Source organism: Ictidomys tridecemlineatus, chromosome 11, assembly GCF_052094955.1.
Source record: "Ictidomys tridecemlineatus isolate mIctTri1 chromosome 11, mIctTri1.hap1, whole genome shotgun sequence".
NCBI classification, from domain to species: Eukaryota; Metazoa; Chordata; class Mammalia; order Rodentia; family Sciuridae; genus Ictidomys; species Ictidomys tridecemlineatus.
The window spans coordinates 58,847,896-58,863,155 of NC_135487.1; the positions used below are offsets into that span (position 1 = coordinate 58,847,896).

Genomic DNA, 15,260 nt, shown 5'->3' on the forward strand with positions numbered 1-15,260 from the left:
TTTTTACATAGGTGATTATGTCATCTCTAAATAAAGAAAATTTTGTTTCTCTCCAATCTGTATGTTTTTAAAATCTTATCTTCTTACAAGCAAGGATCTTTAGTACAGTGTTGAATAGAATTTTTAAAATATCCTCCTTGAACCTATTGGTTTTTCACAGTTTGTTCCACCACTACCCTGATCACTTGAACCACTAAAATAGCCTTTGACTATTTCACCTTTACTTATTCTTGTCCCTCTTTCCTTTTCAATCTCTACACTTCCACTGATATGATATTTATGAATGATATTTTAAAACATAAATTTGCTCATGTCACCATTGCTTAAGATTATCTTGTGGCTTCTCATATTAGGATTGAAAGGACAAATTCTTAATATCTCCTGAAAGAATCTACCTGATCCTCTTTTTCTAGTCTTACTCATTCAGTTTTATCCAGTGAAAATACGCCAGTCACTCCACCCTTGTTTTATTTCCTTCACTCTAGTCTTTTATATTCCAGTCTTCTTTCTGTGCTCTAGCTACAATAGCCTTCTTTTGCTGCTTTCAATATATTGCATTTTAATCTCACCTCTAGGCATTTAATAAGCTGTTTTCTCAATAAATATAATTAATGATGAGCATTGCCAATATTACTGTGAAGCTCAAATGAAATGGTGTTTTGTAAACTGAAAACTCTCATGACTGCAAGGTGAAAGATCCAAGGGGAAAATGTACTATAAGGTCAAGTTTTCCTATGATTATGAACTTATATGGCATTCTTATTCTCTAGGCAGCCCAGGTTTAAAAAGTCACCCTTGACTCTTCTGATCTCTTATTGTGTTCTTTTATTCTCTTCCTATCCTTTCTCCTTCTTTCTTTTTTCTCTTTTTTTATTATTTTCTTTTCAGTCCCATTTTCTGTTATGCTTTGCTAATTCTAAAATAATTCACCTACTTATTGCCATTTCTACTGCTCCATCCTTTATTCACATGTAGAATACTGCCCAGTATCTTAAACATTATCCTCGTCTTCGATTTTCCTTATAATTTTTTCTACCAATCACTAGTTCTAGTTATCTAAAAATTCTAATTTAATCATATGACTTCCTTGACTTAAAAATCCCTAATGTTTTCAGTTGCTCTTAAGATAAAAACAAAATTTCTTAAAGTAATCTACACAAATGGTCAAAAATATATGAAAATGTTCAGTATCATTAGCCATCAAGAAAATGCTATTCAAAATCACCCTAGGCTATCACTTGAATCCAATTGGAATGAATATTATCAAAAATACAAAAATAATAATGGCTAATGAGGAAGTGGAGAAAAAAGAATTCTAATATACTGTCAATGGGAATGCAAATTAGTGCAATCTTTATGCAAAACAATATGGACATTCCTCAGAACACTAATAGTAGATCTACCATATGATCTAGCTAACCCACTTTTTGGGTCAGTATACATTAGAAATGAAATCAATATACCAAAGAAAGCACTCCCATGGTAATGTGTTAATTATGGCACTATTCACATTATCTAAGATGTGATACCCATCAATGATAAATAGATAAGGGAAATGTAGTATATACACTCAATGGAATATTATTCAATTGAAAAGAATGAAATCATGTCACTTGCAGCAAAGTGGGTAGAACTAGAGGACATAAGCCAGAAATAAACCAGACACAGGAAGACAAGGATCACATGTTCTCTCTTAAACACAGAAGCTAAAACAAAAAATGTCAACTTGAATGTGGAATAGAAATTGCTAGAGGCTGGAAAGGGGTATAGGAGAAAGGGAAGTTAGATAATGGGTATCACAAAAGATTTATATTGAAGGAATAAGTTCTGGTGTTCTAAAGCACCATATGCCTACAATTCACAATACCCTATTATTCATTATATAAAGATTTAGAAGAAAGGAGCTCAAAGTCTTCAAACACAAAGAAATAAGGAAAAGGAAATGCTAGTTACCCTGATTCAATCAGTGCACACTGCATATATGGTTTGAAATATCACACTGTAGCACACACATATGTACCACTAAAATGTGTTAATCAAAAGGTAAAATAAAATACAATAATCTAGCAAGCCCCTCACAACCCTGTCTCTGCTCTCTTCCTAGGACTGCCTCTCACCACATGTGACTTGTCATCTGTGTTCCAACCACAGAGAGTGATTTCATTTCCCAGTGCACTTCTTCTCCCCTCCATGCCTATGTGTGTGTTAGTCTGTCAGAAACACTCTTCCCCACTTTTCATCTAACTCCAATTTACTTTTGAGCTTAGCTTTAACAATAAACCCTTCCCCTCAAAACTTCCTTAATTCCAAAATCAAGTTAAGTGCAGTTTTCTGCACATCCCAAGTCACTGTTTATCGCTATTTTCATATTTACTCACACATTTGTAATTTTCTCTACTCCGTTATGCTTTGCTAATTCTAAAATTATTATTTCAAGGAGATAAAGTTTCCTTCTATCATGGACCTCCCCCTCCCCAAAAGCATTTACTCTTTCTAAGGGGAGAATATTATTTAATAAAAAAGTTAGTCTTGCCTCAGAATAACTTGGTTCCAATGTCCCAGATATTAAAATTTATAGTACTTTATTGGAAAGAGAATTTGTTTATGATAGATGCTGTATTTTTAAGAGTTGGACAGTGACCATGTATCAAGAAATGAGATTGCTAATATCATTGTGGTGGTTAGGCAATCTAGCATATGTTCAGCAATAAATTATGTGAAGCATCAGATTCAATATAAGCTACATATTAGCTATTTACAATGAGCAACAAATCCATGACTACAGTGTGGGACAACATTATCAATTACAGTAGTAGCAGCCTAACATAAAGCTCATCCTTCTGGATTAAGCAGCATGTTACCTCCTGGGAGAAATATAAAAGTAGAACACTAATATTAGCATAGACTCCTACGCAAGGGATAAGTGTACATTCTGAAGTTAGGGTCTCTTTTCAATAGCGCATGTTCAAATTAACCTTTTAAGCTCAGATTTAAAAAGAATTGAAAAACTTTCCCATCCACCACTTCAAGGATCACCAGATCAAATGCCCACAGGGCCAAGGGAAGCAGGCTAAAAGCACAATAATGCAAAGAAGAGCAATCACGTGCCCTGACAGCTGCTGCCTAGCTGCAGCCAAGTAGTGCTGAGTGGGAGCACAAGTAAGCCTGATTACTGCTACCATAATTTATTTGTTTAGAAATCTAATGATTTTTAAATGTGGGCCATTATTTTACCTTTTTAAAAGAGAGCATTTTTCAGGCTAACACTCTGAGGTCTAAAGAGAATTGACCTAACGTAGAAGAGCATGAGTCTTGTGGCCTCATGCAAGTTATTTAACCTAATCTAACTATATCTGAGTTTATTTTTAAAATGGTCACAATAAGACAATGTACCTTAAAATGTTGGGACAGAAGCTGACAACAGTAGTACTCAATAAATATTAATTATTATTTTTGAATGCTTCCTTTGGGCCAAGAACCGGGCTATAGTATGGAAAACAAAGAGGAATAGAGCATTTCCCAGGCCCTCAAACTACTCATAATGCACAGGGGAATAAGAAAAGTACAATAGATAATGTAATCCTAACTAGAGAGATGCGCAGAGGGATAAGAGTGCTCTGTAATGGGTCATCCTGCCCAGACTGAAGGTGGGAAAAGACTAATAGGAAAAGATTCCTAGAGCAGATGATACTTTAACTGCATCTTTAACAGATGATTGTTAATTAAATAGGTAAACAGTGGGAGGTGGGTAAGTGTTCCTGCAGAAAGCAATATCAGCAAGGTCTGGAGGCATGAGAGATCCATAAATAATTCAATAGGGACAAATCAGAGAATACAAGGACATCATTTGCAAGACATATGCTGTAAAACTGGAGTCAGATGGTGAAGGTCCTTGTGTAAGTCAGGGTTTTCCAGAGAAAAAGAACCAGTAGAATAGAGAGAGATACAAGAGGAAATGTGCTATGGGAATTTGCTGTCATGATTATGAAGTCTGAGAAGCCTTTATAAAATGCCTTCAGCAAATGAGAGAACCAAGAAAGCTAGTATTATGATGAAGTTTGAGTCCAAAGACCTGAGACCCAGGAGGACTCAGTGTGTTAGTTCCAGAGTCTCAAGACCCAAAATCCTGAACTTCTGATGTCTCAGCTCCAGAAGAGATAGCTAGTTCTTCTGAGCTTTGTCCGCTTTTTCATTCGACTGGGGCCCTCAATAGATTGGATGATGCCTGCCCAAAATGATGAGAGTGGATTGTCCTTACTCAGTGTATTTATTGGAATGGTAATCTCTTCCAAAACACCCTAAGAGACATACCCAGAAATAATATTTTACCATCTGTCTAGTTATCCCTGAGTCAGTCAAGTTAGCACATAAACTAACCATCATAGGCTTGTGTGTATCAACAGTGGAACAGTGGAAGCCACCACAGGACTTTAAGGGATATAACACAACTCTATTATTATTTTAGAATATTCTCTCTTTTTATAAAGGAAAGGCCAAATTGGAGTTCAAATCCAAAAGCAAGCAGACAAGTTCTTCTAGGAGAAATGCCTAAGACTTTAACTGCAGTAGTGCCTTTGGAAGAGAAAGGAGAGGTTTGTTTGGGAAGATTTGAATAGCACTTCAAAATATATTGAGGTGGAAACACAAGGGTAAGCAAGGAGTCAACAGTGACTTCCAGGTTTCTGACTTAGCCAACAGGATGATGACGGATGCTGGAAAAGGAGCAGATCTCTAAAAGAAGTGAAAAGATTGGGAAGAAAAGGAGCCAAAGGGTAAAGCCAACATAGAGAGAAGAACCAAGCAAGATGAAAAGGGAGCTGGTTCAATCTGGCAAGCAAGAGCTGTCCTGGAAGCATTTCAGAGAAAGATATCAACACCTGATTCTCAGATTGTATTTCTCTCCTATACTTGTCTCCTCTAATATATCATAAGAAACTAAAGAAGAAAGCTAAGATAAATGAACCCATCAATGTGTATCTTATCCAATCCCATTTCCTTATAACCACGAACCCAATTTTGTACATCCCTTTCAGATCATAGTTTGAGGCCAAAGAAGAGAGCCTTTAGTTTTCCTTTTGTTTTCCTGTGTGAGGCCAGCTGGTTCACAAGGAGACCTGACTTTGTGTCCTGGGATTCCTTAATGCCAAGCTCTAACTAAGTCTGGGATGTGGCAGCAAATTAAAAGCATCTGCCAATTTATTATAGCCAGGTTTTGGTGAGACTTCATATTGAGACTTTAATTCAGAGTTGCAGACTGGAGACCAGGAGCCAAAAATGGCTTGCAGACTTTTTTTTTTATCTTGCATATAGTTTTTAGAAATATGAATTTAGAAACACCAGTATTTCACAGTTCTCTTGTTTGCAGCCATTTTGGTTTTCTACCTTTCCTTAAATATTAGTTGTTTATTTTCTTTTCCATATATAATAAGAATCCTAAAGCATCCTGAATATATTAGTCTCAGCATGCATAAGCAAACTGATGATATAGGAAAAAAATGGTAGGAAAATAGGAATGAGCTAAATCCCATGTTTGTTGTGCTAATTCTTTTCAGTTTATCATTGAAAAGAGGAAAGGCAACTAATCACAGCAGAGATCACTGGAAAGATCGAATCGGTCCAATAGATGGTGATATTTCTATGAATATAGCTGATATTAACATTCCGATACTTCATTACACTGACAAAGATTGCAATGAGAACAGACAATGGTGCAAATTAATCTATTCTTCTGACAGTATATAATGAGAATGGGATGTGGTTTAAAAAATTAAGCCATTCTTAGTACAAATCTCAAGATTGTAATCTCATGGTCTCTTTCAGATACTATACACTATGGTGATACATCATTGAAAAGTGTCAGTTTAACAAAGAATGTGTCTTAGCTCTTGCAGGGATGGTAGAACACATTTGCTTTGTCTCACCACCGCCTGGCTCATTAAAAACAATAGAATAGAATCAATTGTGGTTTTCAGAACATATACACACAGTCAAAATTGAAAAAAACATATTCTGCCACTTTATCTTGGTCAATACTAACAAAAAATATTTTGCTTTATTGCTCTCCTTTTTCTCTTTTTAATACAAATGCCTACATTTAATTTTATAAAGTAGAAAACAGTAAGAGTTAACTTTAGGAATTCAGAAGCTAATATCAATTTGTTCATAAGCAGGGAATACATAGTTTGTCATAGAGTTGTAAAGTTATCCCCGCCACAGTTGCATTGTGAGCTGGGCCTGATGGTAGACTAGGTAGGTTGTAATTTTTAAATTTATGGTAATTCAATATCAAGTTTTACTTGATATTCACACCCAAAGAATCCAAAATCGCTACAGATTTTTGGTGGTCTAAATAGAACAGAGAACACACAATGATGTTTTTTGACATCAAGTTCTCTAGGTGTGAACTGAAAGCTATCAATTCAACCCTTAGATTTGTACATAATGATAATAACAACAACAAAACAGCTAGCACTTGTTGAGAGCCAACAATGTGCTCGGTGTTGTATGGATATTTTATCAGTTAGTCCTCATGATTTAGGTCCTGTTAGGATAAAACACGTGCTTTAGGTCATAATAAAGGTCCTCTTAGGATAGATAAGACACATGCTCAATGTCACATGCTAGTTAAGAGGTGTCATCAAGGCTTAAATGCATGACTGTTTGTCCCCAGTGCACCACGCAGCACCATTACACTTTATATTTCCTGCTTCATCTTACATGTAGTGAAATTATTACACACACAGGCAAATTGGCTTAATTAGGATCTCCCAGAGAGTTTAGAGCAAAGTCAGAGAGAAATTAGGTCTCCAGATTTCCCTATTAAGGGCATTTCTTTAATGTGTTATAGTGCTTCTATTTATTGAAGCTCCTCACCAAATTTTCTGAACAAAAGACAATGTTATTGACTGAATTGGCCACCAGATCTCAATAATTTACCTGATCATGTTGTAATGTAATATTAAAGTAAACATAATATTCATTCTATAATGTTTCTTGAAAACTAAGCATTGTGCTGTTCTGAAAATGCAATGAGTAATTAATTATTCCTAGTCATTTATGTATATTTTCATTCATATATTCACTAAATATTTACCAAGTCCTATTAGAATCTGTATTAATTTCCAGTGAAGGGACATTTTGAACTATCACTTTTACTTATTCATTTAATGCAAACCTTTTGAATATCTATTAATTGCCAGTTATTGTTCGAGGCAGAGATACAATCATGAAAAGATGTAGTGCTGGCATCCAGGAGCTTGTGATCTGCACACAGAGGAAAGAAAGTAAATAGGCAATACAGTAGAGTATACGGGATGCTATAATAGTATAGAGTGCTAGAAACATAATAGAAAGGTTACCCAGAGAAAGCAGACTTAAGCTAAGATCTAGAAAATAACAGACGTTATGAAGGACAAGAGGCTAGGGAAGAACATTCTGGGCAAAAGGAATCACTTTTCAGAATCTACAATTGAACAATAAAAAGCAGGAGAAAATCTACTCATTTATTAATTATCTGTGCATTTGCCAAATTTTACCAAAAAGAATAGCACCAGGTTTTTTTCTTTGCTTATTATACTTACAAATAATACTTAATACATTCTGATGTATGAATAAATGAATGAAAGTTGTCACATTTTGTTTTGGTTGCCTGTTCTGAAGCTCACTGGTCTATCTCTTTTGAAAGACAACACCAACAAATTTCATTCATTTTTTTTTTCTTGATAAAGTGTTGATAAATAATGAAGAACTTGAATCCACAAATTGATTCCACGGTTACATAGATCCTTGAGGTTGAATTATAAAATTGTATTTAACTCAGGTCTCATTATTCAGGATAATGGGAGTGGGAGAACTCTATCCTCTAGAACTGTGCTGTTCGATATGGAAGCCACTAGCCATGACTATTTAAATTTAAATTTATCTGAATTTAAATTAAACAAATTAAAACTTCAGTTTCTCAGTGACGCTATCCACATTTTAAGAGTTCAGCACTCTTATGCCAACATATTGAACAGTGCAGAAGAATATTTTCATTGGTTACAGAGAGTCTCATGAGAGGTGTTTTGCTCTAGAAGCTAGTTTTAAGGTTTAATAAGCTATAATTATTTCAGGATAGTGTTGAAAAATAATAATTGCTCAATATATAGTAGTTATTTTTAAACTTAGTCTCATTCTCTTTTAATGGCAAAGTTTTCCTTCTGAAAGTAGAAACCAACATTTACATATTTTTGTAATGATCAAGGCAAAATTTTGATGAATGAGCTGACAGTCTCATTCCTGAATCTGTAGTACCAGAAAATTTCCCAGCTGTTCATATAGCCTGGCCACATAGACAAGACTGACAAAACCATCTGAAGGTGACAAGTTCCAATTCCATGACCCCTCATGTTGTACTGCCCACTTTCTGGTGAGGTGATAATGAGTAGTATCACTGCCAAGAGTGCATAAATCAAACAGGAGAAGGAGATGCCAGAGCTTTGCAGAATCTACTTTGAATAATGAAGAATTAAATATCATTCATCTTAAACTGATTTTCCAGACACAGTGCCAAGAAGAAAGCAAGTAACTTCATACACTTGATATCTAAATCTAAAAGTCTCAGAAGGGAGATGATTGGGATCTGCATCTGAGTTTAGCTCATTTTATGCATGGTCCCTTTCCGCACATTAGGAGACCTCTAATTAACTTAAATATGTTCACTAAACTGGTTTATGTGTTCATAGTGGTACCAGCTTAGAATTATTCGAATAGTCATAAGGTAACAGAGTGGAATACAGAAGATTAATGATCATTAAGCAATAGTTTGCTTGTTTGCTTACTGTTTTACTAATTCTAGAAGGAATTAAGAATCATCAAGAGTAATCAATGAAAAGATTCAAACATGGCTAAATTTTGTGACATAAAGGACCCATTTGATAAGTAGTGATGTATGTGATAAGAAACAACACAATCTAAACAAGAGTGATGGATTATTTGCCTCTCATACTAGTAAAATGTTTCCCTGGTGCAGATATGATGATAACTCTCATATGCACTTGCTATTCAGAGTATAAATTAATACAACTGTTTTGAGTAATAGGTTTTCAGTATGTACCAAAATCTTTAAAGTAGTTATGCCCTTCAATATATTATTCTCATCCCTTAATATGTCATAATGTATAATTTATGAAATAGAGAAACAAAATGAAAAAAGATATTCTTTGAAGTATTTGGAACGACCTAAAATTGGGAAGTGATTAAGCAAATCACACTAAATGCAGAGTCATTAAAAATATGTTAACTTAGAGTTTTAATAACATGAGAAATGCTTAATTGCTTAACCTAATGCTTTAATTTAGGAAAAAGGAATTACATAATTGTCTATCAGCATAAGCTTCCTGATACCAAGAATATATAAGAAATTTTCAAAATATTTTGATAACCGTTGCCTCTGAATGATAACAATTTTTCTTCCTTATTCTCTAAATTTCCTTAATCCTTCTCTTAATTTTCTCAATTTCTGCAAAGAACAAGTGTTAATTTCATTAAGTGGTAATTCAGAATAATCCATAAAGCAAAATATATTTTAAGTTACACAGTTACACTGCATGAAGTTTCAGTAGCTCTACTGGAAGTAGATGGATAAACAGAATTAAATGGGAGTGGATTTTGGTGGGGGAAAATTAGTGGGTATGGCTTATATCTCAAAAGTCATTAAGCTACTGATATATGCTTAAAATATGAGCTAGAAAACAGGAAGCAGCAATATACTGGAACTTTATTCTCCCACTGGTGAAGAACAGTGTTTCTGAGAAATAAACAATATCATGTGCTCAAAAAGCATGAACTTTGGAACAAAAGGCTATACCAACTATTAGCATACTTAAAATGTTTATTAATTTAAAACTGTCACATACATATACAATAATATCTACCTACTTTGGATGGTTAAGAAGATTCAAGAAGTGTGTATGTGTATGTGTGTGTGTGTGTGTGTGTGTGTGTGTATCTACCATGATGCCTGACAGAAATTTTTTTTAATAAAAGTAGCTATGAGCTTGGTTTCTAAGGTAGCATAGAATTCACTGCTTGCAGAACAGAAAACTACTGAGCAATCAGGAATCTGCAGTGAAGTCCCTAGAATCGTAACATAGTGATGCACAACTAGACATGAACACTATTTGGAAATCCATGTAAGCAGGTAATATTAGAGAATTTAATCAATGAGTTGTATTTGCTAAGACAATGGATTTGAAGTGCCTAACAGAGTTTAACAAGTAATAACTAGTTTATAAATATTAAAAATTAAAATCTCAGAATCCTTGTATTAGTGATAAAATTTGAGCTTAACTAAACATCTGTTTTTCCAAAGTAATATAGCTGCCTTTAAAAGTACAAAGTTCAGCATTATCCCATGGCTTGGTAAGCAGAATATAATCTCTTTAGCCTTGGAGTTATGACATCATACAATCTTGTCCAATCCAACCTTCAGTCTTTGCTTCCTATAACATGCACATACTCTGTACTTAAAGCACTCTAAATGACTTGCTCCTTCTATGGTCATTTGCTCCTTTAAAAAATTTCACTTCTCCTATTTATTGCCAACAGCCAAATGAATGAACAATTATAAAGACAGACTATAAAATATTCCACTATTTTGTTAAAAGCACAGAGGAAAAAACACAGCCTAGAAGTGTCTTTGAAGCTCAACTGATGTTATACAAACTGATTTTTGATGACTTTTTGTGTGTGTATCTGTTCCTGTTTCTTGATATAAATATGTGAATTTCAAAACTGACATGACCCATTTGTTTTGCAGCAGCTGCAGCAGCAGACATGGCTTATCACCATATTAGGCCTCCGATTGGCTATTCCATTCCCAAACCCATATCATCTTTGCTGATGCGAGGGTGGAATGCATGTCCTGAAGTGAGTAATTTTTATGTCCTCTTAGAAAATGTGTTATGGTCAAAATCTGTCACAAATAGTGTAACTCCAAAGTCTACTTCCAGGGTGTATTTTAAGACTGTCAAGGCAGAAAGACTAATTTATCTTCTGCTCTTTAGTCTCTAATTGCCTCAAGAAGTCTGAATAGCTCATATTTCTTTGCTGCTGCTCTCTGATTTTGAAATGTTTCTTACAACTGATTAGTAAGAGAGAGACCAGGGTATGAGAGATGACTCACAGTCTTATCTCAGCTGCAATTTTATTAACTATACTTGAGCCACACTTAGTCTTTTTCTGACAAAAGAAATTGGTACAAGATGGATTTGGGTTGGCTTTTGATGCAAAGTAGGCTTTCAGGCAGAGACCCCAGAGAAAGTAGTCTTCAGGAGCACCAGCTCAAGCAGTAGTAATCAGAAGACCTGAGTCCTAGTCCTCTGTTACTTCTCTAAGTGATTGATGATGTGGTTAATAACACAGACTTAGAGCTCAAATGAAGAGAACAATGCTACGGAAAGAGTAAGTAAAAGTAAAGGAGGATATTTAAACAGCCAAAAGAATATTTTAAATGTGGTCTTAAATCTAAGAGAGTAAAGGGGGAATGACAATCTATAACTAGGAAAAAATAGCAGACCATTAGTCTCCATAAAGTGATTCTTCTCACTTGTGTGCCATATCAGGTGATGTCTACTATTCTCAGAGATTGACTGAGTTGGTCCTACAGCTTCTCTCCTGGTATTACAGTTCAGTCGTGTGTCCAAGAATTCCTTGGCCAGTTATTTTCTTATTTATTGAAATTCTTGTGTCTCGACATCAGTATATCCATTGAGTCTTTTCCTTTGAATGGAGGGTATTAGTCTATGTTCTTCACCCTGGAAATTCTCATACAAAAAAGCTTAATGGCTTTTGTTTGCCAGCCCAAATCATCCTAGTTATTGTTGTTGTTTTCTTATACAATCTTGTTTCTGATCAATCCTAGACACTTCATCACTCTTCGACAAGGGAGCCAATAAAGTGTGGCTGTTATTATTTCAGAAAGTACCACAACAAAGTAAAATGTCCACACATTTAGATAGAGAAAACAAGTTTCTTATTCTTTTTCTAAAGGCAAACCCCTGCTTTTTCTAAAGGTAAAAACCAAGTCATATCCAATCTCACTTGAGAGCACAGAAACTCTTATGAAGAAAATAAAGGTTCTTGTGGAATATGGATTGAGTATTTCAGATAAACTTCTGACCAGTCCTTCTGACATGCTATAGGCTAAGAATCTTCTCACTACCAAACATTAGCTCCATTGAACATAGAAGAAGGGATGATGATGATGATGATGATGATTGCCTGTTTTGTTTTGTCACTGCTATCACCCTACGACTTATCACCTATTAGATGCTTTTTTTTTTTTTCTGAGTAAGTGAACAAATACCACACTTGCTTGTCAATACCTCTAGTTCCACATCTAGATTTTGAGATCTAGGAAATTTTATCTTGAAAATTATGTGAGTTAAAATAATTTGGCAAAACTTGTCTTTGTTTTCAATATGAACCTCAGGCATATATTCTCAGGATAAATGTGTCAAGCACCCAATACAGATGTCCCTTCTCTCTGTATGAAGAGAGTTGTACCAAAGTTACACATAAAATAGCCATCAAGGGAATCTTTTTTATTTTATTAGCTAATCCCATGATCATAGATAAAGGACATGTGGAAGTTTTCATTTGGAGATAAAAGCAAATCATTGGCTTATTCTAAAAGCATGTTTAGGGTGGAATGTATGCCTCAAGCAAAATATTGGGAAATGAGAAAGAGAAATAGTAATAGGGCTAAAGGAGGACATTATTAAAGATATATATATATATATATATATATATATATATATATATATCCCAAATAAATTGCTTAGTGGGAACATCGTGGGGCTAAGCAGTGAGTCTGAGCTGTAGTGATGAGGTTCAGGGAGGAAGAGAAAGAGAAAACACATTAGGAAAGCAAATCTCCAACTTTCTGGCAATGTCTGAACTTCTCAATTCAGTCCTGGCTTGGCCTTGCTATCCACCCCCCACTGTAAAGTTGAGCTGCTTCTGTCATCATTATGTCACCCAGCAAGGTCTTTACCATGTCAGTAGACTGAGTGGTGAAAAAAAAAAGGGAACAATGATATAATTTTTATTTTCCTTCAACAATTAATTTGAGTTCTTACTATATACTGTCCAATGAAAGGGGCTGAGGATTTAAGATGCACTCTTCATGGACTTTAAGTCCAGTAGTTATATGGAGATTAATTAAAGGCACATATTAATGATTCTACAGTTAAAGACAAGATTAAAGGAAAAAAGACTTTATGGTAATGCATACGAAAAGAATACTAGCTAGTTGGAGATATCATAGGTCAGGGAAAATTTCCCATAAGAAGTGATACTTGAGGGGAGATCATGAACCATATATAGGAGCTTGCAGAATGAAGGGTTAGTGAGATAATAACCCAACTCAAGCAAGGAGGACATGTACAAATTCATTGGGAGAAAAAGGACAAGGGACCTACTAGTTGTAGGAACATTGTAACCACTGAGAGGTTAAATTTCTGTGACAGATATTCTTTGAAACAAGTTCTTCTTTGGATCTAAGATACCAACATCATGCTATCCTGTTCCTTACTTTCTTTACGAATTGTTCTTTCATATCTATACTTTCCTCATTCCTTGAATTTGAAACCCAGTATTTTCTCATATATGTATCTTCTTAGTCAAGACTCAAATATGGTACACAGAGGACAGTGAGAATACCAGTCCTTTGGAAGTTGTTAGAAAGCAATGTGAGGTAGAAAAGAATCCTGATAGAATCATATTTGGAAAGTCTTGGAAACCTGAATGGGAATTTGGACATGAAGTTATAAGTAATCTATCTTTGTCTCTAAAGCAGTGAAAATATATATAAAAGTGATTTTTTTCAAAATTTATTTGAATTGAGTATGAAGGGTTTATTGACTTAAAATTTATATGTAGTTTATATTAAGAAACAAACATTGAATAATCTTCTGGTGTTCATTGGTATAGCAAAACCTTTTTTTCTCAGCATGTGAGCAGGAAAATACATACTCGAGATTATCCAGAATTGTTGTTAAAAAGAAGATTCTGGAGCTCCATCCTAGTTCTACTGAATGAAAATCTCTGGTATGGAGCCTGAGACTGCATTTGAACAAGCACCCTAGTCATATGTGCCTCCAAAAGTTGGGAATGACTAGGTCAAAACTGAAGGAAAAGATACTGAAGTCAGGTCAGCCAATCGTGTACTGTGTTACAGGGATCCTGCTGATTGGAACATAGGGACCACAATGACAACCATGGATTTGGGACCCAGGGTAACCCTGACAACCATTTCAAAGGCAGCATCATAAAGAGGTGAAAGAGTGGATTTCAGAAATGGAAAAGAGGGAAATGTCTAGAACTATCATTGGTGCCTTCTGAAAGGCAGCTAGTAACCAAGAGTAGGTGTTGGCCCTTACATATCAGGGATTCTGTTGGCAGTGAGGAGAGAGAACGAAGCTAAGCACTCTATGATAAAGGGATAATGCTTTAAAAAAAATAGAAAGAGAAAAGTAAAGACAGCAACAGAGAAAAAAAGTAACCTGTTCTACAAAGCTGGGGAGCTGGGGATTCGAATAAGCTTGTCATGCAGGTAGTTGGCACAGATGCTCTTCTCACCTTAAAGGTGCTTAAGAGAATGAAATGGAAGCAGGGAAAGCAGACAGATGGCACAGAGTTAAGCTCAGGCAAAGAGGCCGAGTAATATGACAGGGACAGGATCTGAAGTTAAAAGCAAGAGAGTTCTGAATCTTGGTGAGAAAAGAGGAAGAAGGCTAAAAATTCAAATTGAAAAAGTTAAGTCTTTTTTGCTGACAATTCTGAATAGGAAGGGATAAAGAACATAGGTGGGGCATGTAAGCAATATGCATATTGTTCTAGTAAAGATAAAGATACGGAGACCTGTACAGAAACAAAGAGAGAAGTTTGCTTCCTTTTAAACCTTTTTCTCCCCTAGGAAATGTGGAATATTATAACATTCTACGCCATGAAGGTATGCTTTAAACATTTTACTGGGGCATAAATAAAATTGTGTGTGCTTATATTTTTTGAATAAATGTGTCATTAATTAAAAGATGTTTATTCTGCTATTGCTTTAAATGTAATATTTATAAGCACATTTAATTCCTGTGCATAAGGAGGAGTACTCACACAGAACAATAGAGGCATGCTAAACTCAGGAGATCAAACCTTGAAAGCTACATGCCAATGGATTATTTAGTTCTTAAAATCTTAAATTAATAACAATTGGCAATAAA

At 35.0% G+C, this 15,260-nt stretch overlaps 1 protein-coding gene across 1 annotated transcript in view; it reads left to right on the forward strand.

The window, feature by feature from the left end:
* Tnni3k (TNNI3 interacting kinase) overlaps positions 1-15,260 on the forward strand; it is a 285,107-nt gene that overhangs the window by 195,986 nt on the left and 73,861 nt on the right. Inside the window, exon 21 of the mRNA XM_078027764.1 lies at positions 10,799-10,908. Within this exon, the coding sequence (XP_077883890.1) occupies positions 10,799-10,908 (110 nt within the window). The remainder of the gene's footprint in view (positions 1-10,798; positions 10,909-15,260) is intronic.